The 25,524-nt window shown below is 42.7% G+C and overlaps 1 protein-coding gene across 1 annotated transcript in view; it reads left to right on the top strand.

The window, feature by feature from the left end:
- The window catches only part of si:dkey-246g23.2 (solute carrier family 66 member 2), a 38,774-nt gene extending 30,177 nt beyond the window's left edge, over positions 1-8,597 (top strand). The window contains exon 5 of the mRNA XM_057052746.1: positions 6,730-8,597. Coding sequence (XP_056908726.1) covers positions 6,730-6,904 — 175 coding nt within the window. The 3' untranslated portion in view covers positions 6,905-8,597. The remainder of the gene's footprint in view (positions 1-6,729) is intronic.
- The last annotated feature ends 16,927 nt before the right edge of the window (positions 8,598-25,524 follow it).

The raw sequence follows: 25,524 nt of genomic DNA, 5'->3' as shown, positions 1-25,524 counted from the left end.
CTACATATGTTTCCTTCCATCCATCCATCCATCCATCCATCCATCCATCCATCCATCCATCCATCATCCATCCATCCATCCATCCATCCATCCATCCATCCATCCATCCATCCATCCATCCATCTATCATCCAGCCATCCATCCAACTGTAAGGTTAATGGTAGGTTTTGGGGGGTAAATACATAAACAGAGAGAGACAGATAACTCATTTAATCCAGCCAAGGGACTGGGCTCCAGTGGAGAGGCCACTGGGCAATTTGCAGTGAGGCCAAGACAAGACACAGAATCTACTTACCGTATTTTCACGACCATAAGGCGCACTGTATTAAAAGGCGCAGTCTCAGTTATAGGTGCTATTTCTGTATTTAAAACATACATAAGGCGCACCGTATTATTAGGCGCATGCTGAAACATACAGTAAAAAATGACAACGGAAGTAAAACGGTGAGTTTCGACACATTTATTGAACAAAATATTTATTCTTCCGCCACAAAACCATCAAAGTTTTCATCTTCTGTATCTGAATTAAACAGCTGCACTATTTCAATGTCCAACATCCCGAATACCTCTTCTTAATCATCTGAATCGGACTCACCGACCGGTTCCGGTTCAGCGTTGATTTTGTGAAAGCTCTTACAATACATGAAGACAGTATCATAGCACATGCGTCTACAATCCACCCGCATATGGTGGCATAACCTGCCCGCCGCTGCCTCATAGTCTTTGTGAAGGAGTGTTCACCTTCCGTCATCCAGCGCTCTGTCTGTTTCCGTGGCAGCCGAGAACCACGGTGGACAACGACTTCTCGTGCCCCGTTGTATGTATCGCCACCGTGCTGGTCCCTTTTTCTCCACTTTGTGGGTCATAGGGATGTCAAAAGTCAGAGGGATCTCATCCATGTTGGTGATGTGACTGGGTGCGGTTATCTTGTTGCGGCAGTAGGTGCGGAAAATGGCCACCCTCTCCTGGTAATCCGCGAGCAGCCGCTGCGCAACAGTTGTCCTTGCGTGTATGGAGAGATGCCGCCTCAAGCGAAAACACTAAGATTGCTCATTGCCATTTTCAGCCGCATATTCGATGGCCTGCAGTTTAAAGTAAGCCTCATTCATACGCGTCTCGCTTGACCGGCGCCATTTTAGGGGATCCTTACGCGTAGGTGTGCAACTAATCGATTGGCGGAGCGTTTACCGTAGTGCACCCACCAAAGGCGCACAGCTGATTTTGGAACTCAGTCCAAACAAGGCGCTCCATATTATAAGGCGTACCGTCGATTTGAGAAAATCTCAGTCTTTTAGGTGCGCCTTATAGTCGTGAAAATACGGTAACTCAATCAAACACCCATTTAGATGAGGAACATGTTGCAATAAATGACCTGACTCATTAACAGAGACCCTGTCATCCCCCTGAACTCTGTTGTTCTATGGCTTTACTAATACATTCGATTGATTCTTTTTGGGCCATTTAACAGCAGCATTCCTGTAATACACATGGAGATTGTGGTATGCATGATGATTACCATTAAGCTGTTTGTAAATTGAAGAAGCACTTGTGACATTAATCATTTTTTGAGATTGAAAACAATAAATTAATTATTCATAGTTTAATATATTTTATGTAGCTGTTTTTTAAATTTAACGAAATAAAATGGCACAACTGCAATTGTTTATAGACTAGCATAGTATATATTGCATGTATTTTAAACAAAAGCTATGTTATAAATCTGTTGCTATGGTCACTTTATTTTTGTGCTGTGCCAATAAAATGTAAACAACAGTCATATATGCCAGCAATATAAATCTAAGCAGCGTTGCACAAGACAATGTGCTTTCAAGGCCAAGATTCACAGTCATAAATGACATTTAAAGCTGCAACTTTACAAATATTTAGGATGTGAAATCACTTAATTTGCGCACTTGCCCTATTATTTCTCTCTGTCCCTCTTTCTCTTTCCAAATGTCACAATACCCTAGTCCTATTGTTCCCGTCCACTCCCGCAGTTTAGGAGAGCTAATAGCTGCTCTGACAGCACTCGTTCAATACTCAGTAAAATTACTTGCTGGTCCTCATGAGGCACAGCCATCACAATGTGCAATCTGACCCCCTTTCCACAGTCTCCATCTCTCTCTATGTGTCTTGTCACTCTCCAGTTCTCCATCAGAGTGGCTTCATTTCCCACCCCTTTTGAGATTTATCGTCCTCCCAGCTAGACCCCATTGTCATCCATCTCTCACCATCTTCCTTTTACCGCCAACCTCGCTCATGCATCTCCCAGCGCTGCTCTTTTCTCATCCCAGCACCATTTCACCCCTGTTTCCACTTTGCTCAAATGAAGGTGTCAGGTCAGCAATAATCAATGACAGACTGAACTGAGTCTGTGCGCGTGTGCACATGCTATGCTGAGCATGTGCTTTGTTTTTGTTTCATGCAAAGGAAAGCAGGCTGATAAACCTGCTGATTGATGTCAGTGCTTGTGCCTATGTGTGCATATGAAGTAGGTACTCAATCGGTCAATATCCCAGTCCCCTTCCCCATGGACACTCATTGGCATTAATGATGTTGGCTGTCTCATGGCCAAAGAAATTAGCTGCGGGAAGAAATGAGAATTTGGAGAGCAAAGGATGGTACATTGGCAGAATCTCTGGTTAACAAGAGAATAAACATTAAAAGCCAAAAAATAAGGTTCAGAATTCCTAAGAAATCTGATTTTGAGCACTCTGAATTGTCCGTGGTGTTTGTCCAGCCACCAACGAGCCATGAGTACTACAACCATGAGTATCACAACCATGAGTACTACAATCCTGAATACTACAGCCATGAGTACTACAACTGTGAGTACTACAGCCGTGATGTGAGCCTTCTTATGAACAGGCCATAGTAATTCATGACAAAACAAATTCAGAACTGCTTTGTGAAAATTCACATTTGACTCTTTATGAATCCAAGAACGTTCATTTTGAAGACATTGTTAGAGCCTTCTCTACCAACCATTGATATACTGTAGCTTTTCAATGGCCATTTTAATGGTGTGGGAAGGTAAAGCGGGATATAAACCACATTGAGGAAAATAACTTGTAGCTGGGTGACACGGTGGTGTGGTGGTTAGCACTGTTGCCTCACAGCAAGAAGGCCCCGGGTTCGATCCCCGGTTGGCACTGAGGCTGGGGACTTTCTGTGTGGAGTTTGCATGTTCTCCCTGTGCCTGCGTGGGTTCTCTCCGGGTACTCCGGCTTCCTCCCACAGTCCAAAGACATGCATGATTGGGGATTAGGCTTATTGGAAACTCTAAATTGCCCGTAGGTGTGAGTGTGAGAGTGAATGGTTGTCTGTCTATATGTGTTAGCCCTGCGATTGACTGGCGTCCAGTCCAGGGTGTACCCTGCCTCCGCCCATTGTGCTGGGATAGGCTCCAGCCCCCCCGCGACCCTCAGTGGAGGAACAAGCGGTAGAAAATGAGTGAGTGAGAGAACTTGTAGCTGAAGACAGTCTTCTCCTTTAAGTGTGCTGAGTAAGAGACAAACATTCCTTGTATGAACAAATGGTGAAAATGAAAACACAAATTTATTATTTATAGCCATTTTTCTTGTTTTATCTTTGCTTATGTAGGTTTAGCATGAGTTTGCAGTGATGGGCTATTATTTCCACTTGGAGTGAGGACTGAATTTTGCACTCATTTGTTTCTTAAAGAGCATCCATGCTGCATAATATATTGACAACCCATTGAAGGTTTTCAATAATTTCAGCTATTAAATTGTACTGTTGTATTAATGTAGAATTACCTATTAAAATGCCATTATATGTTTCTCACACTTGTTTTCACACACTAGTTTGGCATATATTAAATGTTTCTGTGTTTTGCAGTCAGGGCTGATAGAAGGTTCCATTTTAAAGATGAGGAAGACTGAGAGAAGTGGCAGTAAAAGTAATAAAAATGATGAGTGTTATTACAGACAAAATAATAAAGAAGAATGAAATGTAAAGAAGAGGGGGATCAAAAATGAAAATCTGAAGACTAAACTAAAATGGAAAACTCAACGGAAGGGAGATGTAAAATTGTCTGTTTTTTACCCTCTGGAGTCCTAATTACTTAGAAAGAGAACCAAAACTTATTCATCAATACATCAAACCTTTGCTTAAAATGTTCAGAGTTTTTATGGACAATGTGATTGTACAAAAATGTGTACAGCGGACTGTATCGATATATTGCTCTGTTACTATGATTTTCAGGCTAACAACAAAGGTGAGATGGTCTCATTAACTCTAGGCTTTATGAACTTTATCATGAATCTTGATGACCTAACTCAGATTTGGAATGACTTGATTTCCTGAAGCGCACCAATGGTCTGCTGTCCTGACTGGACGTGTGAACAGCAGGAGATGCATCGTAGATGCAGCAGACTGCTGCTGCACATTCTGAATAATGCTGTCTTTTTTTCCATGTCATCTCAGCAAATGTTTTGGTTGCTCTATGGGGGCCTGAACGAAGCCCAGAGAGCTTTGGGAGTGTTTTTGCAAGGATAGCTGAAGGATAGGACAGGAGTGCTGTCCCTATAGTCATTATACTGTACGTCTTCCTCTCTCACACACTCATCATCTCTGTGGCCATCAGAGAGACTCTTCTCTGTCCCCTGGATGGTTTCGCTTCCTCATTCACCTAAAGAATTGTAGATAAATGTTTTTTTTCCTTGAAAGATCTTTCTCTAACTCTCTCTCTTACTCCCTCTCTCTTTTCCCCTGACCAGGCTGACCCGTACAATAGCCTGAGTGATGAGCCTGTTCCATCCTCAGACACAGATATTTATAATAAAATGAATAAACTCTGATTATTTCCATACCATTGAGGTTTAGTGTCCAGAGAGCAAGAGGAGGGAGGAGGAGAGGAGGGCGGATACTGTGAAGGGTAAACATTAAAGACGCGTGACAGTCAATGAGTGAGGCAGCAGCAGCAAGTTCCGAAGCTACGAAATGATTAAAAAAACCATATTGGACTTAGTTCTGTGGCTGAGTCTTGTGATAGGGCTTCAGTCAGTATGTTAACATTTGTGGATAATTAAGCTATGCTCAAAATTTGACTTTGACTTTTTTCAGAATTAAGCCCTTGTCCCAGTTTACATGCAGTGGAGAAAACCATATAACTGCCAGGAACTACCGCCTCCTCCTGAACACTACATGTTGGTTTACAGCGGGTTTACAGCGGGTTAATGCAGCCCACCTTCTTGTTGATGTGTCATATTAAAAAAAATGACTGGAGTCAGGCAGCATTTCAAACAAAAGTAGGATGGATAGTCATATAGCTTTGTACATAATGTGTGCCTTACTTTATTGTGTGGATCAGAAGCATGCTATCCGTTGTTGCCTACTTCTACTATGACTGGCTTTGTCAGATTGTTTTGTCCTGGCAGGGGTTGTGGAGCATGCGCACATGCATGTTCTACTTTAACCCCGATTAAGGTCAGAGAAAATCAATTTCCAATCACATTATCTGAGTGTTTTAGTCAGATAAGGAGAAGTCTGATATTAACTAGACTAATGTTTACAAGCAATTCAACTACCCAGATACAGTCAGATTAATGCAACAATTTAGTTTTCTTTTGCGACATGTAAACATACTGAGTGAGTTATCTCATGGTACCACGTGTGAATATGCTGGTCTCTCTTTAGTATCTTTGGACCATCAACCTCCATCCTTCTCTGTTGTTCTGTCTGCACCACTGATGACCTAACTTTAGTGACAGCTGGCTTAATTTTATTATTTGAATATGTTCCTTTTTCTGAAATTGCTCTGTAATATTAATTTCACCTTGATTTAGGGGGCAGGCTGTGGTTAGATAATTACTTGTTAAAAGCCATTAGTATTTGTGCAGCAATCATTGGGGTTTTCGTTCAGCAACAAGGTTGCACGATGATAATAAGACATCAGTGTGTCTGCCTTCATTGCTTGTCTGGTGCAAGGGAAAAAAATGAAAATAAAATCATATGCAAGACAGGATATGAGAATATGCCAGAAACTAGCATACATTGTGACATTTAGAACAGCATCAAATGCGAAAATCATACAGTATGGGGCAGTGCATCTTAAATAAAAATGGATTAAGTTCAGAGGGTGATGGGTGGTTTCAGGGGGCAATGAGTTATAAAGCTGGAGATAAGGTTGGGAGGGGATTGAGAATGGAAGACCACGAGTGTGTGGGAGGGTGTACTGATGGGGAGGAGGTCAAATGAGTATGGAGGGGGTTTAATGATTATACAAGCACCAGAATTTTGAAAGCGCTGAAGCTTCTAGAGAGATTCTTGATTGAGATTGAAAGGAAAAAGTCAAATCGAGGAGACTAGGAATAAGAATATTGGCCTGGGGTGGGTGAGGAAGAAAGAGTGGTTAACTGTGAACATGTGCAATGTGCATGATTGGAATGATAATGTAGTATTGGTGATGGTATCCAGAATTGTTCTTCTTTCTTGTTGTTGATGATTAAAGGAAAACAAAGATTTTATTCCTTGGAAAAAGGATGGATGTGATTGCTGGAGGGCCAGAGTTGAGTCTTACCTGTGTAGCAATGGACAGTAATGGTGTATTTATCAAATAAATGGCCAAGGGGTTGATAGATCCTCAAGGAATGATGTCCCAGGACAGAGCACTGGACAGCACCTGCTGTATTGAGGGATTGCCAGGATCTAGGGAATCTATTCCTCCCACCTAGAATATAAAGTGTCTGTCTTTTTGTGTTATTCCAGTGTGAAGATGGTGCTGCTTTGGACAGCGGGAGATCTCTTCAAGACCGCCTACTTTCTGATGAACAGAAGCCCAGTTCAGTTCTGGTTTTGCGGGTTCGTGCAGATCTTCATCGATGCAGTCATCCTGCTGCAGGTCCTTCTCTATAGCCGGGACGCAAGAGTCAAGCTAGGCTAATCTGTCGCTGCTCAGTGTTTTAGCCATTATTTAAAAATTGTAAAATATCTATTTATGTGTATTGGAATATTATGAAAATGTATTAGAAACAGGAAGAACAAAATCAAAGAACCAGCAATCATTGAGCAAATGTTTAGGATTAAACCAAAGCAAAGCTAACAAACTACTGAAAACAAATGTTACCTGCATTTTGATGGTCATTTAAGTTCATTTTTAGCATTTTACACTATTTGTGCTGTGCTATGTAGTACTATGATGCAGAAAAGTGTGGTGAGGTGGAAACACCGAGTGAAACATTGCTCAATTTGGCAGCTCACCACAGCAGATCTGTGTTACGCACTGGAAGCCTCACACATTTATTTACTGCCTGACAGATGACTTTCCCACTTCTCACTATACACCTCAACTGTTCTCTTTGTATGTACGTGATGAGTTTCATGTTTGGCAAGCTCACTGTTCTGCCTGCATGGTTGAAATGGAATTTTGCCATCAGCAGGAAGCATCAGGTGAGGGTTTTAAACGAGGTCTACCAGGTACTGGTAATAACAACCAGCATCAGTCAAGGTGTAACTACTTTATCTATTTTATCTAATACGAACCTTAACTTGATGAACAACATGGGCATTATACAGGACCTTGCACTGTAGTTCAGTTACCTCTGTGAACATTCCAGCCAAATATAACATTACATCCTCTGCTTTTTATTTCATTTTTGTGAATTTACATTTTGAAGAACCATAAACCTATAATATAGCAACATGTCTAGTAGGATTATTAGAGTATCATTGACAAGGAAGGCTATTTAAAAGAATGAATGAGTAAAATGCATCCTTTTCCCCCCAGTATCAACAGCTGCCAATCAAAAGATGTCCAGTTTAGCTTGATGTCTTGTAGCATAGTAACCAAAGCCTCATTTTTATCAGTGACACAATACATTAAATAGGAATAAAGCTGTGTAATGTGTTATAACGGCAGTAAAAAGAAGAAAGATTTATTTTATTACATCCTGATATCCATATATCAAGCTGGCTCCTGAATCCAGTCAGGCACCACATTTTCTTTCATGTCTGCAGAAAAGTTAAAACTCCATTAACAGTGTAGGTACACTTCAAATGGAACCTTAGTGTATTTACAGAAGACTCATCACACATATTACACCTGCCAAATATGGCCTTTTCTAACTGTTTTCAGATGGTGTTACTAAGTGACCTTCAGCACTGAAATCTGCACTTCAGTCATGTTAAAGAGTGCACTATATTATGCAGGTATTAATTTCTTGCTTCACAATATGTACACTACCATGAGCAGCCTGTCTTTTCACCATGATGCTGTGTAATGCTGTGTTTTGCTGCGGCATTACTTTTCTGTTCTTATCTGCGAATGTTGATATTGTCTCAAAACTACTTCCTCCTGAAGGACAGGAGGACACACAGAGGCACATGCACATGATTGTGTTATCTCTCTGAGGATTGCATAATGCATTCCCCAGCCCTTAACACTACGGTTTGTGTATTAGGTACCCAATCTCTACAACCAAAAGCAACACAGCCTTAAAAATTCTAAATATGACAGAAACTGCCTGATTTGAACTGCTCCCTTTTCATTACATTTACTTTTATTTTTACCAGAAATATTTGTAAATGAAATATTTATCACGTTATTCTGTCCCATATAAAGTATTTATATTTTCGCATGTGGCTGTGTGTCATGACTCTGTCTTGAAATGTTAGACATGTAGGAGAGAAAAGTTATTTGTCATGTTTAATGTCATTTTGCGAATTCCTCATGGTGCAGATGTTCTTCACACAAGCCAATGAGGACTGTCAAGAAACAGAAAACCTTGTTTTCCTCCTCTTTTTGACAAAAAATGAAGCGATAGAACAAAACCATGCTGCTCCTGACGGGAAAATGAATTAGTGGTGTTAATTAAGAACTGCAATGCTTGATGGCTTTAATCCCCTCACACAATGCATCATCTTCTTCATCACAGACAGGCATGTACTGTCTAAGATGACCTCACTTCCAGAAATTAGGCTTTTATTAAAAACATAACTTAATGGCAGCCAATTACTTCCTGTGTAATAATGAAATGCTGTAATGGGCATATACACCAAGAATATAACACTAAAATAAGCACTTCTGAACAGACTGCAAATTAGTTCTAAGAGAAAAGGTTTTCCCATAAAATATTCAGCAGTGCAGAATAGAAAACATATGTAAATGTAGCATCCATACATAGAAAAATCAGCACTGCATCAGCTGGTATCCAATACTACTAAGTTCCCTCCGTGTCAGAGTGGAGCATGATTGTGAATGTTTCCCTGCTGTGTTTTGGCTGTATTTCTACGGTTCATCCAAGGAAGACGCCTGTCCTGTAGCATGAAATATGCAAGATAGGCCATAGTCATTCTTAGTCATAATGGACCCACGTAACCCGCCAGCCCGCCTTTCATCATTTCCTATCCTGTGTCTTTGTTTAATTCATCCATCAGCGGATCATCCGGCATGTCCGTCTGTAGAGTCCCTCGGTTAAATGATGGATGAGCCGGGTTAAAATAGTACGCCAGTACTTCTCATCGGTGGAGTGGCTAACTGCCCTGTCCTGCTCCGGTAACTAATGGCCACGTGTGTCGCAGGCCAGTAATGGCTGTTTCATTCCTCCGGCCAGTGTTGCAATCTCCAACTATTGCCAGGATATGTCAGGATATTGTGCACTGACCCAGGCAATCTAAAGGTGTAGCACCTGAAGCAGGTGGACAGGACAGAATTCTATTCCTACTGATCCAAACAGTCTTGGTTAGAACTATGCAAATGCTGATTAAAGATTTGTTACATTTCTATATATCGAGTTTTAATTGGAATATAAAATATTTGCTTAGTTTGAATTTATATCAAAATAAACCCTTTTAAAACTGAAAGGACTGTTTACACAGTAATATATTAGTATACTAAATATTTGGGGGCTACAGGCCATATAAAAGTGAAACTCACTTTAGGATTATGAATTTCTAGTTTCATAATAAAATCAATATAAATAATGTCAATTTGCCTCTCTGTACTCATCTTAAGTCCAACAAAAGCAACAGAACTTGGAAAATCTCCCTCCGTCCCTACCTGAGTTGTCATAGTAGATGCACCTTTTTATAGTGTTTTTTTTTAAAAATCATTCCATCTGAAAAATAATTTGCTTTTTTTCAGTTTGTGCATAGAATACAGTCTTTGAATGCGGCACATGTATTGTTCTTATGTGGCCTGAGTAATATCGGTACTCTTCAGTAATCGATCCCTGATCATCAAAGCTAATAATAAAATAATGATAGTATGAACCTAAACCCCACATTTTGTTTCTGCTTAAATCAACCAATCGACCCAATATTTCCCTTGATCAATGGATAATGTAGCAAAAGGATGAATGAAGCTCTTAAACAGCAGACAAAAGTTTTTAACCAAATGGTGATGATAAACATGCAGCTGTAGGATCTGAATTCATAGGAGAGGAAACAAAGCTAGCGCCATGTAGTTTGTGTTACTGCTGAAAATATCAGTTTAACAGAGAGGGGCCAGAATAAAAACATAATAAAAAATACCAACTGTATATGTCACCAGAGGGAAGGACAAAGTGGAACTCTGCTTTTGGTAAATGTAGCGGAACCAGATGGCTCGGGGCTCAGAGCGGTCTCACACTCCCCGAGTCCTGGACATTCAGGCCTCCCAGGCATGTAATGGCAGACGGGTCACAGTGGGACAGGATCAAATTCTTTAAATGGATGAGGTTTCTTTGAGGTCAACAACTGCAGGGAACCAGAAGGAGAGGAAGGTAACCCTTGCTCAGAAAGGTCGAGTCGACCCAGGTGCCTTTAAAACTTCAGATGTCGTAGAAAATAAAAAGAATAAAATCAGAAAATACTGCATTTATTCATTGTTCTCTGTTTATTTTGACAATCATTCAGTGGCTCACTCATGGCCACCAAGTGGATACGGAGCCCTTTTAGAGTCATTATGCATAAGGAGTGAATGTTAGAAAGATAAATGTAAATGTAGCAAATAGTATCTGCACCACAAATGTAGAGGAACCAGTAGAGAGGAGTTACTGGGAATTATTATGCACAGCTCAGTAGACTTGTCCTGTCTCTGTACGTGTGATCCTCAGAGATATATAACTTTATCTGACATGTCTGATGGTGTTTATGTCGTTTCCAGATTGTAGTTTCCGTAATTATTTCACCTATTTTCAGTCTTCATTATTCTGGATGTTGATAATGGATCAAACAACCATGTCTGATGTGATTTATCGCTGCATACATAACGGCTCCCCTGAGCCTTTTCAGCTCATTGATTTGACTTAATGCAACTTTTCTCACTCGTCAGCCTCATTTCCAGCACATTTATCATGGTAGCACCAAAAATCAGTAGCCATAATTATGCATATATTGTAATTTGTGACCAGGCTGGAGGTATTGGGGTGTAACATCCCTTTTGTGACCCACACTATATTTATCGCAAAGGCTGTAGAATAAGAATGACTCCAGCCTGTACAGTTTACCAGACCATTACAGGGCAGACAAGAGGGGGCAATTGTAATTACAGGTTGCCCTGAATCCAGGTTTGGTTGAATGATACCAGTCAACCATTCACATCCCACCCCCATGCACAAGAATTGAATCATATAGCATCATTGCTATAGGTGAATATGTGAGGCATTTTTAATTTAAACCTCCCCGCTGTTGTTAAGCAGTGTTTGGGGACTATAACAGGGTAAATCAGGCCTTATAGAGCCACATAGTGTCCAGGCTCAGTGCAGCTCCAGTCTGCCTGGAAGCAGAAGCAGAAGAATCAACCAGTAGGACGATGATCAAAAACTCTGGATGGATGTTGTCTAACCTCTGGGAACGTGAAGCACAGCAGAGATCATATCACAGATCCCTATAAAGCACAGACATGACAGCTCCCACTAAATGAAGCATCAACATCAGAATGAAGATGTATAAGTGCACTTTTGTTTGAGGCATCTGCACCAATTCTTAATTCGTAATCCTGCAAGAAGCTGAATTGCTCTTTGGTAGCATCTTATTCTGTTCCAGAGGGCCTCTGTAAAATTTGGCGTGTTCATCTCTGTGCATTTCAGTGAGCCGTGTGCTCATACGTACGGCTCTGCACACACAGGTGAATGTTTACAGGCTACCTATCAGTGTGGGGACTCCCGCACAGCAACATGGAACGGCGACATAAGCGCCTGTCATTATGATGAAGTCAGACCTCATCCCAGATGGCCATTAAATGGATATGCAATGTCACGCGCTCCACTCTGGGAAAGATAGGAGGAGTCTATGGGGGAGAAAAGGGTCCACGCAAGGTTACAGTGTAGCAGGATGACACTAATATACTTGCTCTGGGCAATGTTTTAGCGTATCGGATTGTATTGCACCAGACAGTTTTGCTCACATTATCTTCAAAATGTTTTTTTAAAATGTATTTTATTTCATATTTTGTTTGTTTTTAGTTTTCATTCTGAAATTATTCATTTATTTTAGAGCTGTATATTAATCACTATTTATCCCACTCATCATCAATTGCATTTTAATTTTGGTGGGACAGTCCGTTGTGAGGTCAGAGGTCGACCTACTGAGCCCCTGATGTTTCCTGAGGATGGTTTGGCTCATGCCGAGCATTGCCGCTGTCCTCGCTTCCTTGTGATTTGGCCCTTTGAGCTGAAAGGGCTTCTGTGAAATGAGAAATCCTTCTAGCAGCGTGCAGAAACACAAATTCGTGTCAGTCGATTGTTCCGTCTTGGGTTTTGGCACTCAAGCTTCAGACCAGATATGATGTCCAGAGTGGTCTATCTTGATCGGGGCGTTGCTGCAGACAGCACCGATCCGCAAACGTGAGTAGAATTGTTCATCTGCTGGCCATGACTTTAATTGCATTAAACCTTTTAATCTTATTAATCATGCTAATTAATTGATTTTAACACATTTTCAACTCATTTTGACGACCCTCATTCATTTATTTATGATGAGTGAATCATTCAAGTGTTAACAGGAATCATATAACAACAATTTAGTGTTAAAACAATTACTATGCTCAAATGTTTTTGTGATGGACAGACTTTGTATTTCTCATGCAGCTCCAATCTGCCCGTACTCCTTCACCTGCACAAGCTGCGACCCATAAGGTGTTTCTGCACACAGCGGGAGACAGTGCAGCATCATTAAAAAGCTCATCAGCACATACAACAGAGCCTTCTGTCCTTGGGCCACTTAGTTTTGGCAAAAGGCTGCCAAAAAGCTTCTCATACAACCCCTGTCACACTCTCTCTCATCCAATTCCACCATTCCCTTAACAATTAGCTCTGGGTTAGATTGAGGTCATTACCCTCATCTCCACTGACCATTTAGAGTAACATTTAAATCAGTTTCTGTCACAGACCAGACGAGAACCCAAATGCGACAGAGTTTGACTGAACACTGCTTTATTGTCGGAAACAGACAACAGACAGGATTCACCGGGGAGCGAGCAGAATAGAATAGTCGGGGACGGGCAGGGTCGAGATCGGGCAGAAGGCAGACAGAATTTACTGGGGAGCAGGCAAAACAGAATAGTCAGGAACAGGCAAGGTCGGAACCGGGCAGGCAGGCAAACGGGAATACACTGGAAAGTCATCTGAACACGAGAAACGATCTGGCGGGGAGCAGGTGTGCCCCGGGGATTAAGAAAGGGGCTCATTAGTGTCTAGATGCACAACAGGTGCGCGGGGCGAAGCGACTCACGGGCGAGATTGCCCGCAGCTGTGACAGAGCCCCCTTCTCGGCTTTTACGAACAGCCGGTTGTCCAGTAGCCGCTGTAGTACTGCCCGCACATACAGGTGCTTCCTTTCGGGAAGATCAAGATGTCGTCCAAGTAGACAAAGACAAATCGGTTCAACATGTCCCGGAGTACGTTGTTAACTAAGGCCTGAAAGACGGCTGGTGCATTGGTCAATCCAAAGGGCATAACAAGGTACTCGTAGTGTCCGGCCGGGGTGTTGAATGCCATCTTCCACTCGTCACCCTCCCGTATGCGAACCAAGTGGTAGGTGTTCCTTAAGTCCAATTTCGTGAAGACAGTTACCCCCTGGAGCAGCTCAAAGGTGGAGGCGACGAGAGGAAGCGGGTACTGGTTCTTGACGGTGATTTCATTGAGCCCCTGGTAGTCGATGCAGGGACGCAGAGACTTGTCCTTTTTCTCCACAAAGAAGAACTCCGCACCTGCGGGAGAGGAGGATGGCCGGATCAGCCCAGCAGACAGAGAGCTGGAGATGTACTCCTCCATGGCCTTTCGCTCCGGTTCAGAGAGGGAGTAGAGTCTTCCCTTGGGTGGTGCAGTGCCTGGGAGGAGGTCAATCACTCAGTCGTATGGTCGGTGCAGCGGAAAGGAGGTCGCCCGGACCTTGCTGAACACCTCGGCGAGGTCGAGGTGTTCACCAAGCACAGAGCAGGGGAGCGGTCAATTACCATAATCTTATTAAAATTAATACTAAAGCACAAGTTGGAGAAACTAATATCACAATTAAGTGTGGACTGTTAAATATTAGATCTCTTTTGTGTAAATCCTTTTTAGTACACGACCTGATAGCGGATCATCACATTTATTTTGTCTTACTGAGACCTGGCTTCAGGAGGAGGAGTATGTTAGCTTAAATGAATCTACTCATATGAATCTACCCATCTTGATTATCATATTCCATGTGTTACTGGTCGAGGAGGGGGAGTGGCAGCAATCTATCACTCCAAGTTATTAATTAATCCTAGACCAAAATATGGCTCCAGTTCATTTGAAAGCCTGACTCTTGGCATCACCCATCTGAACTGGAAGGCAGAAAAGCCACTTTTGTTTGTAGTTGTATATCGGCCCCCTGCTGGGCCACATTCAGAGTTCCTGTCTGAGTTCTCTGATTTCTTATCTGACTTGGTCCATAGAACGGACAAAGGCATTATCATTGGAGACTTTAATATCCATGTAGACGTTGTAAATGACAGCTTTAGAAATGGCTTCATTTCATTACTTGAGTCAGTTGGTTTCCTCCAGAAGATAAACCAACCAACTCATAACTTCAACCACACCCTAGATCAGGGGTGGGCAAATATTTTGATTCGTGGGCCACAATGGGTTCTAACATTTGACAAAGGGGCCGGACCAGGAGCAGATGGATGGATGGAGTGCTTTGGTAACCTCACCTCATTGGAGAAAAAATACACATCTTGGGATATGGAGAAAACGTGCTTTAATTTCAAATGAAAATGAAGAGAAGCATTACAACAAAATATCTGACTTTGGAATGAGTCTTAAAACACTTAAAATCAAATGAATAAAATGTGCCTTTTTAAAAAAAATTAATAACCATTTCTATTTTAAAGCACTGAAAGTTCTGTTATCCTTCAGGATATCACCATTACTCTCCTCCTGACTGTCTTTTTTCTAGTGGGAAAACACCAGAATTGCAGTGAAAATTTAACATTAACAAGGTTTATTCATTTAATTTTTCAAATTTGGTGGGCTGGATTAAAACGTTTAACGGGCCGCGTGTGGCCCCCGGGCCTTAGTTTGCCCATGCCTGCCCTAGATCTAGTTCTGACTTATGGTGTTGAGGTAGAACATGTGTCAGTGTTCCCTCAGAACCCACTCCTGTCAGACCATTCTTTGATCACTTTAACATTTATGATTAAGGATTCTTCTATGCTCAGAACAAAGTCTTACTATAGCAGATGTCTTTCAGATAATGCTGTAGCTAAGTTTAAGGAAGCAATCCCTGTGCTAATCCCAGGACCACCGTGTGTTTCCCCAGGGATAAATCATTATAATCTTAGCCCTGCTGAGGTTGACTCTATTGCGGAAGGTGCAGCAACCTCACTGAGAATCACGCTTGATTCTGTTGCCCCCCTGAAAAAGAAAATAGTAAATCAGCGGAGGTGTGCCCCCTGGTATTCACATATCAGGACCCTCAAGCAGAAAGTGCGAAGACTGGAAAGGAAGTGGCATTCTTGTAAAATAGACAGCTATGATGTAGCCTGGAAAAACTGTCTATTAGTTTACAAACAGGCCCTTCGCAAAGGCTAGAACAGCTTATTTTTCTTCTTTAACTGAGGAAAATAAGAGCAACCCCAGGTTTCTTTTCAGCACTGTGGCCAAAAACTAAGAGTCACAGTGTTTTAGATCCACGTATCCCTTCTTCCCTTAGTGGTGAAGACTTCATGAGCTTCTTCACTGATAAAGTTCTAGCTATTTGAAAAAAAGCCTACCAGGTCATCCCTACAACTGGACCATCACCAGACGTGCTGACTGTGGGAACATACAGGTTCTCCAATGAGCCCTTAAACTCCTTCATGCCTATATATTTTTCTGAGGCATCATCACGAATTCAGAAATCCAAGACCACCACGTGTCTTTTAGATCCCATCCCAACACACCTGTTGAAGGATGTTTTACCATTGATAGGCAGTTCTATCCTGGACCAGATCAATGGTTCTTTAGTGACAGGTTATGTACCCCGGTCCTACAAGGTGGCAGTGATTAAGCCGTTGCTTAAAAAACCATCACTGGATCCTGACGTATTAGCAAATTATAGGCCAATATCCAACCTTCATTTTATCTCTAAAGTTCTTGAGAAGGTGGTGGTGACTCAGTTACAGCAGCACCTGCAGAGAAACAGCCTGTTTGAGATGTTTCAGTTAGGCTTTAAAGCTCTTCACAGCACAGAAACAGCACTTCTTAAAGTTACTAATGATCTTCTGATAGCTTCAGATCATGGACTGGTCTCTATGCTGGTTCTGCTGGACCTCAGTGCTGCTTTTGATACAGTTGATCACAGCATCCTGTTACAGAGACTAGAACATGTGATTGGGATTAAAGGGACAGCACTAGACTGGTTTAGATCATATTTATCTGATAGATACCAGTTTGCTCATGTCCATGGTGTTCCCTCCTCATACAGTAGGGTTAGCCATGGAGTTCCTCAAGGTTCTGTACTTGGACCAATCCTCTTCACCTTGTACATGCTTCCCTTAGGGAACATTATTTGGCAGCATGGGATAAATTTTCATTGTTATGCTGATGACACTCAGCTGTATTTATCCATGAAACCAGAGGAGACAGAGAAGTTAGTGAAGCTCCAGACCTGTCTTAAAGACATAAAGTCCTGGATGTCTTCAAATTTCCTCCTCCTTAACCAAGGAAAACCTGAGGTCATGGTTTTGGGTCCTGAACCTCTTAGGGATAGATTAGATCACATGATCACTCTAGATGGTATCTCATTAACATCTAGGCTCTTTGTGAGGAATCTAGGAGTAACTTTTGACCAAAATCTCTCCTTCAACTCACACATTAAAACAGTCTCTCAAAGTGCCTTTTTTCACCTGAGGAACATCACAAAGATTAGGAAGCTACTGACGTGGCATGATGCTGAAAAGTTAATTCATGCTTTTGTTTCTTCCAGGCTGGACTATTGTAATTCTTTATTATCAGGGTGTCCAAACAACTCTTTAAGAAGCCTCCAGTTGATCCAAAATGCTGCAGCCAGAGTTCTGACAGGTATTGACAAAAGATATCACATAACTCCTGTAATGGCGTCGCTTCATTGGCTGCCCGTTAAATTTAGAATAATTTTTAAAACCCTTCTTTTGACCTACAAGGTCCTCAGAGGCCTAGCTCCATCCTACCTGGAGGAGCTAGTGATACCTTATCAGCCCAATAGACCGCTCCGCTCTCAGAATGCTGGTCTACTTGTGGTTCCCAGAGTTTCTAGGAGTAGAATGGGGGCCGAGCATTTAGCTACCAGGCCCCCCTGCTATGGAACCAGCTCCCTGTCCAGGTACAGGAGGCTGACTCCATTGCTACTTTTAAGATCAGACTTAAAACCTTCCTCTTTGAAAAAGCTTATTGTTACTAATTCTGTAGTTCCAGTTACTATCATAGATAGACAAATTATCATACTTAGGGGGTCCTCTAATCGTTAGGTCACATCTTAGCTATGCTGTTATAGGCCAAGGCTGCTGGGGTCCGGAAACATGATCACCTGACAGGCCTCTGTCACCCCACTGGGTCATGGTTTCCTCTCCTCTCCTTTCCTCCTCCTCCTCAAGCAGACTAGTTATGCTGATTCCTGTGTAGTTTTTCTGCTTCTCTCCCCCGCCCCCTCTCTATTAATTTACAGGTATCGCCGCCTTCGGAGCTGCATAATGACCTCTGGCCCTGCTGACCTGTTGTATAGTGTATTTTTGTGTGTGTTTCTGTGCTCTGTGCCTCTCCTCTCCCTCTCTTCTCCCTCTCCTCTCTCTTTACCCAGCCGGCCATCAGCAGGAGGGTCCCCCTACATGAGCCTGGTCCTGCTCAAGGTTTCTTCCTGTTAAAGGGGAGTTTTTCCTTGCCACTGTTGCTTGTCTGGGGTTAGGCCCTGGGATTCTGGAAAGCGCCTTGAAACAATTTTGATTGTATAAGATGCTATATAAAGAAAGATTGATTTGATTTGATTCACCGTGGAGCGAGCAAAATAGACTAGTCGGGGACGGGCAAGGTCGAGATCGGGCAGAAGGCAGACAGAATTTACCGGGGAGCAGGCAAAACAAAATAGTCAGGAACAGGCAAGGTCGGAACCGGGCAGGCAGTGTGAGGATGAAGTTTTGATCACCCGCGCTGTTCGTTCACTAGACTCAGAGTAACCACGCAAACAACAAGAGTTCCTTGCAAGGGGGAGACGAGCAGCAGTTCAAGCTTCCTCTGTCAACTCCGTTCATCTACTGCACGCTCACCTCTTTTATTGGTGCAAACAGAATGGTCTTCTGACATCTTTACAAACTTCTCTAATCTTGACCAACAGGATACATCTGGATGCTGAGCTTGGTTGTCAGCAACTTCAGCACCTTTACGAAACACCCTCATGTTCTTTTCTTATCAACATTCCTCAAACACTCAAAATCTACATACAATAGCATTTAAAGATAATACTAATAACAATAACAATAATTCTCACATTTCCCTCCTGTTTAGCGTTAAATGTGTCTAGATTTTCATCATCAGTATTACATCTTTACATTTTCATGAAATTTCAATGCATTACTTCATTTTCCTAGAAACACATTTCTTACACTCAGAGTTCAACATGGGTACAGCTTAAGACATCTTGAACATTTCTTTTACATCTTGTATTACATTGATCCATTCTTCTTCCGATTCCTCTTCGTCGTCCAGTAGAGATCGTTCTTCCACCTGCAGCAAAGTACTAGTAACAACTGATCCCACGAGCCGGCCAATGCAACCCCGGACAAGAGGTACTACACAAATTACCTCCCTCCTGTCGGAAGTTCCAAAGGCCGAAACTCACGAGTCCTGCCGTCACAGCACTCACCACAATTAGGAAGAACAACTTCATTTCCTTTTAGCTCTCCTTCTCAGGTTCCGACGGGGTTCAGCCGTTGCTGGACCTATACAGGCCGTCAGCCGTTTACGGACAGTCCGCCACTGCTCCCTCGCCTTCACCTGGAAGAATTTTCTGTTTCTTACAATGGGAAAGGTGTATCCACAACAGTTTCCCGTCCACTCGAACTGCAGTCTTTGTGGTCAGCTGTACTTGATAAGGACCTTCCCACCTAGGCGTGTTCCACCTCTTTCGCACAAACTTCTCCACCCACACGTAGTCGCCCGGTTGAATGGGTTCCTGGGGGGTAGAGTCTGTGGAAGACACAGGACTAGGCAGAACATTTACAGCATTCACACATCGGTTGAGTAACACTTTTTTCAGATAATCTGCTATTGTTTCCTCAACATGTTCTAGCCCATTTGTTGTTGCAAAGTATGGTAGGCAATAAGGCCGCCCATATAATGCTTCAAAAGGTGTGATGCCTGTTTTCTTGTGTGGTGTTATGTGCATCCATAATTTCACCAGGTCGAGACAAAACATCCAGTTCTTTCCTGTCTCGTCCATACACTTCTTTAGTCTGTTCTTAATAGTACCGTTGACTCTTTCAACCAACCCTGCACTTTGAGGGTGGTATGCGCAGTGATTCTTCAAATCAATGTCCAAAGTTACTCCTACAGTTTTCACTATCTCATTTACAAAATGGCTTCCATTGTCGCTCCAGATGACCTTCGGAATGCCAAACCTGGGAATGATTTCTCTACATAGAACTTTTGCCACTGTCAGTGCATCTGCTTTTGCCGTGGGGAAAATTTCTACCCACCTAGTAAATCCATCTAACACTACTAGACAATATTGTTTACCTTCACATGGTGTTAGCTGAATAAAATCCAGAAAAACTGTGTGAAATGGATGATTTGGCAATGGTGTAGTGCCTGCAGGGGCCTTAAGGGCTCCCTGTGGGCTGTGTTTTACACAAATAGCACATTGTGAACAAAATTTTTTTGAGTATGTATGAAATCCTATACTATAATAATGTTCATTAACCATCTGTACCATCCCTCCTGTTGAGACATGGCATGGCCCATGGCTCACTAATGCTGCCCATTTATGCATATTCCGGGGAAGGATTGGTTTGTTTCCTATGGTTAATAGTCCTTTATCATCCAGTTTGGCTCCTCGCTTCTTCCACGTGGCCTTTTCCTTTTCTGGAGCACTTTGTTGCATTTCTTTCAGAATATCATTATCTGCAGGTTCTAGGCTAAATGATTCTTCCTCATCATTATCAAGAAGTGTGTTGTTATTTGCTGCAGCCTTTGCGGCTTTGTCAGCAAAGACATTGCCTTGTGAGACTGAGTCTGTGTTGTTAGTATGTGCAGTGCATTTACATACAGCTATTTTACGTGGCTGCTGTACTGCTGCCAATAACTTTCTTAGCAGTTCTGCATGCACGACCGGTTTGCCCGTCGACGTTTTCATCCCTCTCAAATTCCATTGTTGAGCAAACACAAACAGCGTGGAAAATGCATATTGACTATCTGTGTAAATGGTAACATCTTGTCCTTTGCTTAATTCACAAGCACGTGTGAGTGCGACGAGTTCTGCTGCTTGAGCAGAATAGGAGGAGGGAAGTGATTTCGCCTCCACCACCTCAGTTGCTGTAACTACTGCATAGGCAGTTCTAGTGCGTCCACAGTCATCCTTTCTCGATGATCCATCCACAAAGAGTGTCTGTCCTGTAGTCAACGCGACATCACTAAGATCTGGTCGCGGCAGGACCGTAATGGAGACCTCATCCAGGCAGTTGTGCTGGTGTCCCTCTTCTGCGGTGAGAGAGCAGCGTTGCTGGGTTTAAGGTTGTGCAGCGACGAATCGTCAGATTCGGCTGAGACAGCAACACTGCCATGCAGGAAAGATGACGTGCGGGCGACAGGAACGCTATCTTACTTTGTAGCAGCAGTATTGACACTGCATGTGGAACTTGCAATGCTTGTAAAGGGGCAGTTATTTTCGCATAATCTAAGATCCATGATCTGCAAAAATTCACTAGTCCTAAGAATGACATCATCTGCTTCTTTGTTTTTGGTTTCGGAGCATCAAGTACTGCTGTTTTCCTCGACTCAAGAATAGCTCTTCCATTGTGTGTCAAAACATGGCCCAGATAAACCACTTCCTGCTTCACCAGTTGCAGTTTGCTTTTGCTTAATTTATGGCCTTGTGAGGCTAGCCAGTGTAGCAATGTTAGCGTGTCTGACCAACAATCTCCCTCTGTTTTTGAGGCCATGAGGATGTCATCCACGTAGACGAGGATTTGACTTCCACACGGAGGTTTAAACTTAGCTAATGATGACATCATTACCCGAGAGAAGATTGTGGGACTCTCACAGTAGCCCTGAGGTAACCTTGTCCAGGTGTACCTCCGTCCTTGAAACGTAAATGCAAACCAAAACTGGCTGTCTGGATGTACTGGTACAGAGAAAAATGCATTGGATACATCTATCACCGTGTACCACTGATGCTCAGGGTTTAAGTCATTCAGCAGGGTGTATGGATCTGCGACTAAGGGAGACCTAGGGACCACTGCAGCGTTTACAGCTTGCAGGTCTTGCACCATCCGCCAGCCGGTAGATGGTGGTGACTTCCTTACTGGAAATAGGGGTGTATTTACAGGAGACTCAGGACACTCTCTGATGACTCCTGCTTTAAGCAGTGAGTTAAATATCGGAACAATACCCTCCTGTGCATCAGTCTTAAGGGGATATTGCCTCTGAAATGGTCTATAATCTGATTTAGGAATTATTTTTACAGGTTCTGCTCCTTTTATAAGACCTACATCCGCAGGTCCTTCTGACCATAATTCAGGGGGAAGCTCTTTCAGCTTCGCCTCGTCCTCCTGCGTGAGGAAGATGTTTTCTTCTCATGAACTCTGGTCTGTGAGGTGCGTTGCTGGATGTGTCAGCAACCATGTTTTAAGGGGAATACGCCACACCTGGAACTTATCATTAAAATCAACCTCACCCTTAGGCCTATAGGGCAGGCTGCTCCAGTGTTTTACGTCACATCCCAAGTCTTGCCATCTTTTCTTAAGCGGTTTAGCAATAGAAACATGTGGTACAGAACCTGACACTTTGAATAGCGCTGCTGCTTCGGCGGAAAGGCTTCCTGCCGTGCAGACAGCTGTTTGACCACACACATATAGGTGCATAATTACAATCATTTGTGGATCTTTAAGTTTAACAAACTGCTCTGCATAGCTTGATGTGCCGTGTGAGTCTGATTTACAGATCTCACTAGTGCGCTCCACGTGCATGGTTACATGCAAGTCAGCTTGATTGTGGAGCTGGGCTTCAGGCTGTAAGTATGACAGAGCTTTACCATATAACATAGTGATTGGGTCAGAGAATGGAGGGGGCTGCTTTTCAGGAATGTCGAGTGACCAGTATTTACTGCACTTCTCTCCTTCCCTTACCCACAGATTAACCATTCTATCTACAGACCACATCCCTTCGGCTGTGGTACGAATCATCAACTGAAGCTGAGAGATAAGATCTCTTCCTAACGGGACAGATTTACGGGACATGTGGTGGAGATCACAAAAGGGGCTTTAAGTGTGATTCCACTTACAGGGTCACAAACATCTACAGGAACTGACATTCTTTGGTTACGAGACCATTTGCTGATCTCACAAAAATCTGTGTAGAAGTTGGCTTCAGGGCTATTGGATCTCTAATTACTGATTTACCTGCACCCGTATCTACTAAAAATGTTAAAGAATTGCCTAACACGGTCAGTTGTATTTTTGGTTTTCCTTCAGCAAACAGGAAGATGGTTTCTAAATCTAAAACATCTTCTAAGTCATCTTTTTCAAATTGATCAAATGTTGTGCCCTGATTTGTTTTATTTTTGTGACATCTTTTTCCAGTTCTAGTCATTGTTGAGGTGGATTAGAACCTTGCTGCTGTCCTCTATTATATCTCTGGTCACGTTGTTTCTTTCTGCAATCACGTTCCCAGTGTCCATAATTTTTACAATAATGACACCGATCATTTTCACGGGAGTTGCCTCCTCCTCCCCTTCCGCCTCGGCCTCGCCCTTGGCTTGGGAAAGGATTGGCATTGAAAAACATGCCTGTTAATTGGTTCTTACTCTTTTGGCATTGTCTTTCAGCATGCATAGCATGTTGTTCATAGCGGCCTAGGTTACAAGTTCCGAAATCAACTAACTGTCTATCACTCCCGTCAGAGAAGCACGGACCACAGTTCTTTTGACACAGATGATTTATTGGCATGACATCGCCGTAAACGCCATCGACCACCGTCGAACTGTTTAGCACAACACACAATTAAACAGGTTTCACATATACAACACGTACAAACGCAACATAAGAAAAACAGATTACCTCGCTGGCTGCACCCCTGAGGGAATGAGTTTACCATGAGCAAAGAAAAATGTCTTAAAAAGAATGTCTTCTGCAACTTCCTCTTCTTGCAGTATTACCTCAAATAAAAGTTCGTGAAGTGGAGTACCACATTAAAGGTCCGTCACTAAACAAAGAACAGAAACCACTTCCGCCTGTATGATGTGTTAAATAAAGGAATTAAATATTCATAAAAATAAACAATGTTAAATAAAATATTCTATAGACATAAAATGACAACATAAATGATATTTATGGCAGTTAAAGTCTCTCTACCCATGATTTTATCTCTGATTTTGATCCCCCATGTATTGCTTGCTTTAACTGCTGTTGGTAGGGACCTTCTGGTTCTTCCGCATACGGAATTCCACTATTTTTCCGGAACACATCTTTCATTCTCATACTATAGTCTTCAAAACTTTCGTCAGTCTTTTGTCTTGTGGCCGTAATGGCGCTGTAGTCAGCTCGTCTGGTAAAAGTAGTTCGCATGCGCTCGTACAGTCTGTCAAGTCTGTCATTTAGTTCTTGGCTGCCAGGCTGCCATGGTTGTTGAGTGGCTGGATCCACTGGGACCCAATCTCCTCTAACAGTGCCCCATTTTTTACCATTAACACACATGAGGACTTGCTGTGTTTCAGTACCGTTAGTATGGTAACTTCTTAGTAACTGTCTTATGTCTTGGATGCACAACTCTACGTCCATTTGGGGCGAGGTTATGTCATCACAAGCTTTTTTACAGTCTTCTGGAGTCCAGGTTCTGTACACCAAGATAGTAGGATCTTGACCCTGCACACCGGCTTGTGGGTTTGCAACCTGGATCAATGGGTACATCTGCACAGTGTTGTCCTGCATGTGGTAATTTCTGTACTGGGCTCCCGATGGAGAGGGGCCCAAAAAAGGATTAGTGTTTGGAGCAAGGGGGGCTATAGCTCCGGGCGGGTCCAATAGGACCGCCTGAGGAGGAGCTAGTGGAACAGGAGGTGGAGGAACATACGGAGGAGGCACATTTATCAATTGACTCCTGCATCCTGTTTCGTTGTCCTCCGCCCTCACGTACGCACTCAGCGATGGGTATAAGGAGTTCTTATTTTTCTCTTCTTTCTCTCTTTTTCGTTTCTCTTTTTCTTGATTTTGTTTTTCTCTTCTATATTTTGATTCAGTGAGCCAGAGATGACATTGTGTCAACCCCACATTTACTTTTGGATGTTTCTTTCCATATTCTATTAAATCTTCTTTTAATTTTATAATATTGCCTGGCTTGTCTAAGTTACCATCCCAATCGAACTTAGTCATCCACAGCTGAACATATGAGCATGAACCTGGATATTTGTCTTCCATGTGTTTACATGATGCTGGAATTTCGAATTCAGCACCTTTTGTGGAATGTTGGTTGCCCATGTTTGCACTTTATCAGTTTTTATGTATTTGGGTGGAGACGCCTGATCTCCCGACTGAACAACCCTCAATCCCTACAGGATATCTAGTTCAGTCCCTCCGCCGTGGCCTTATAACCCCTCTTTTTTAATCAGGAGAGTATACACCAAGCTTCTACCTCCGAGGAGGCGGGTGTATCTTGCCTCTGCTTCTCTCCTGATGACCAGGCAGGTAATACCGCGGTATATTCCGTGTAGCGCTTTTCGTGTCTTATACTCACTCCGTTGTCTCTATGGTTTCTCTCTGAGTTGTTTTGGTGCCTTCTTCCAGTCACTGGAGATGGTCGCCCTGGGAGGGACGAAGACCGGCCTTCCGTCAACTTGTGATGAAAGGTCTTTCACTTCGGACGTCTTTTGACTCCGGCTGCGCAGACTTTGCCGTTC

This window comes from Takifugu flavidus, chromosome 13, assembly GCF_003711565.1.
Source record: "Takifugu flavidus isolate HTHZ2018 chromosome 13, ASM371156v2, whole genome shotgun sequence".
Classification (NCBI taxonomy): domain Eukaryota; kingdom Metazoa; phylum Chordata; class Actinopteri; order Tetraodontiformes; family Tetraodontidae; genus Takifugu; species Takifugu flavidus.
The sequence above is the reverse complement of the archived record's forward strand: the minus strand, read 5'-3'. Positions and strand labels throughout refer to the sequence as shown.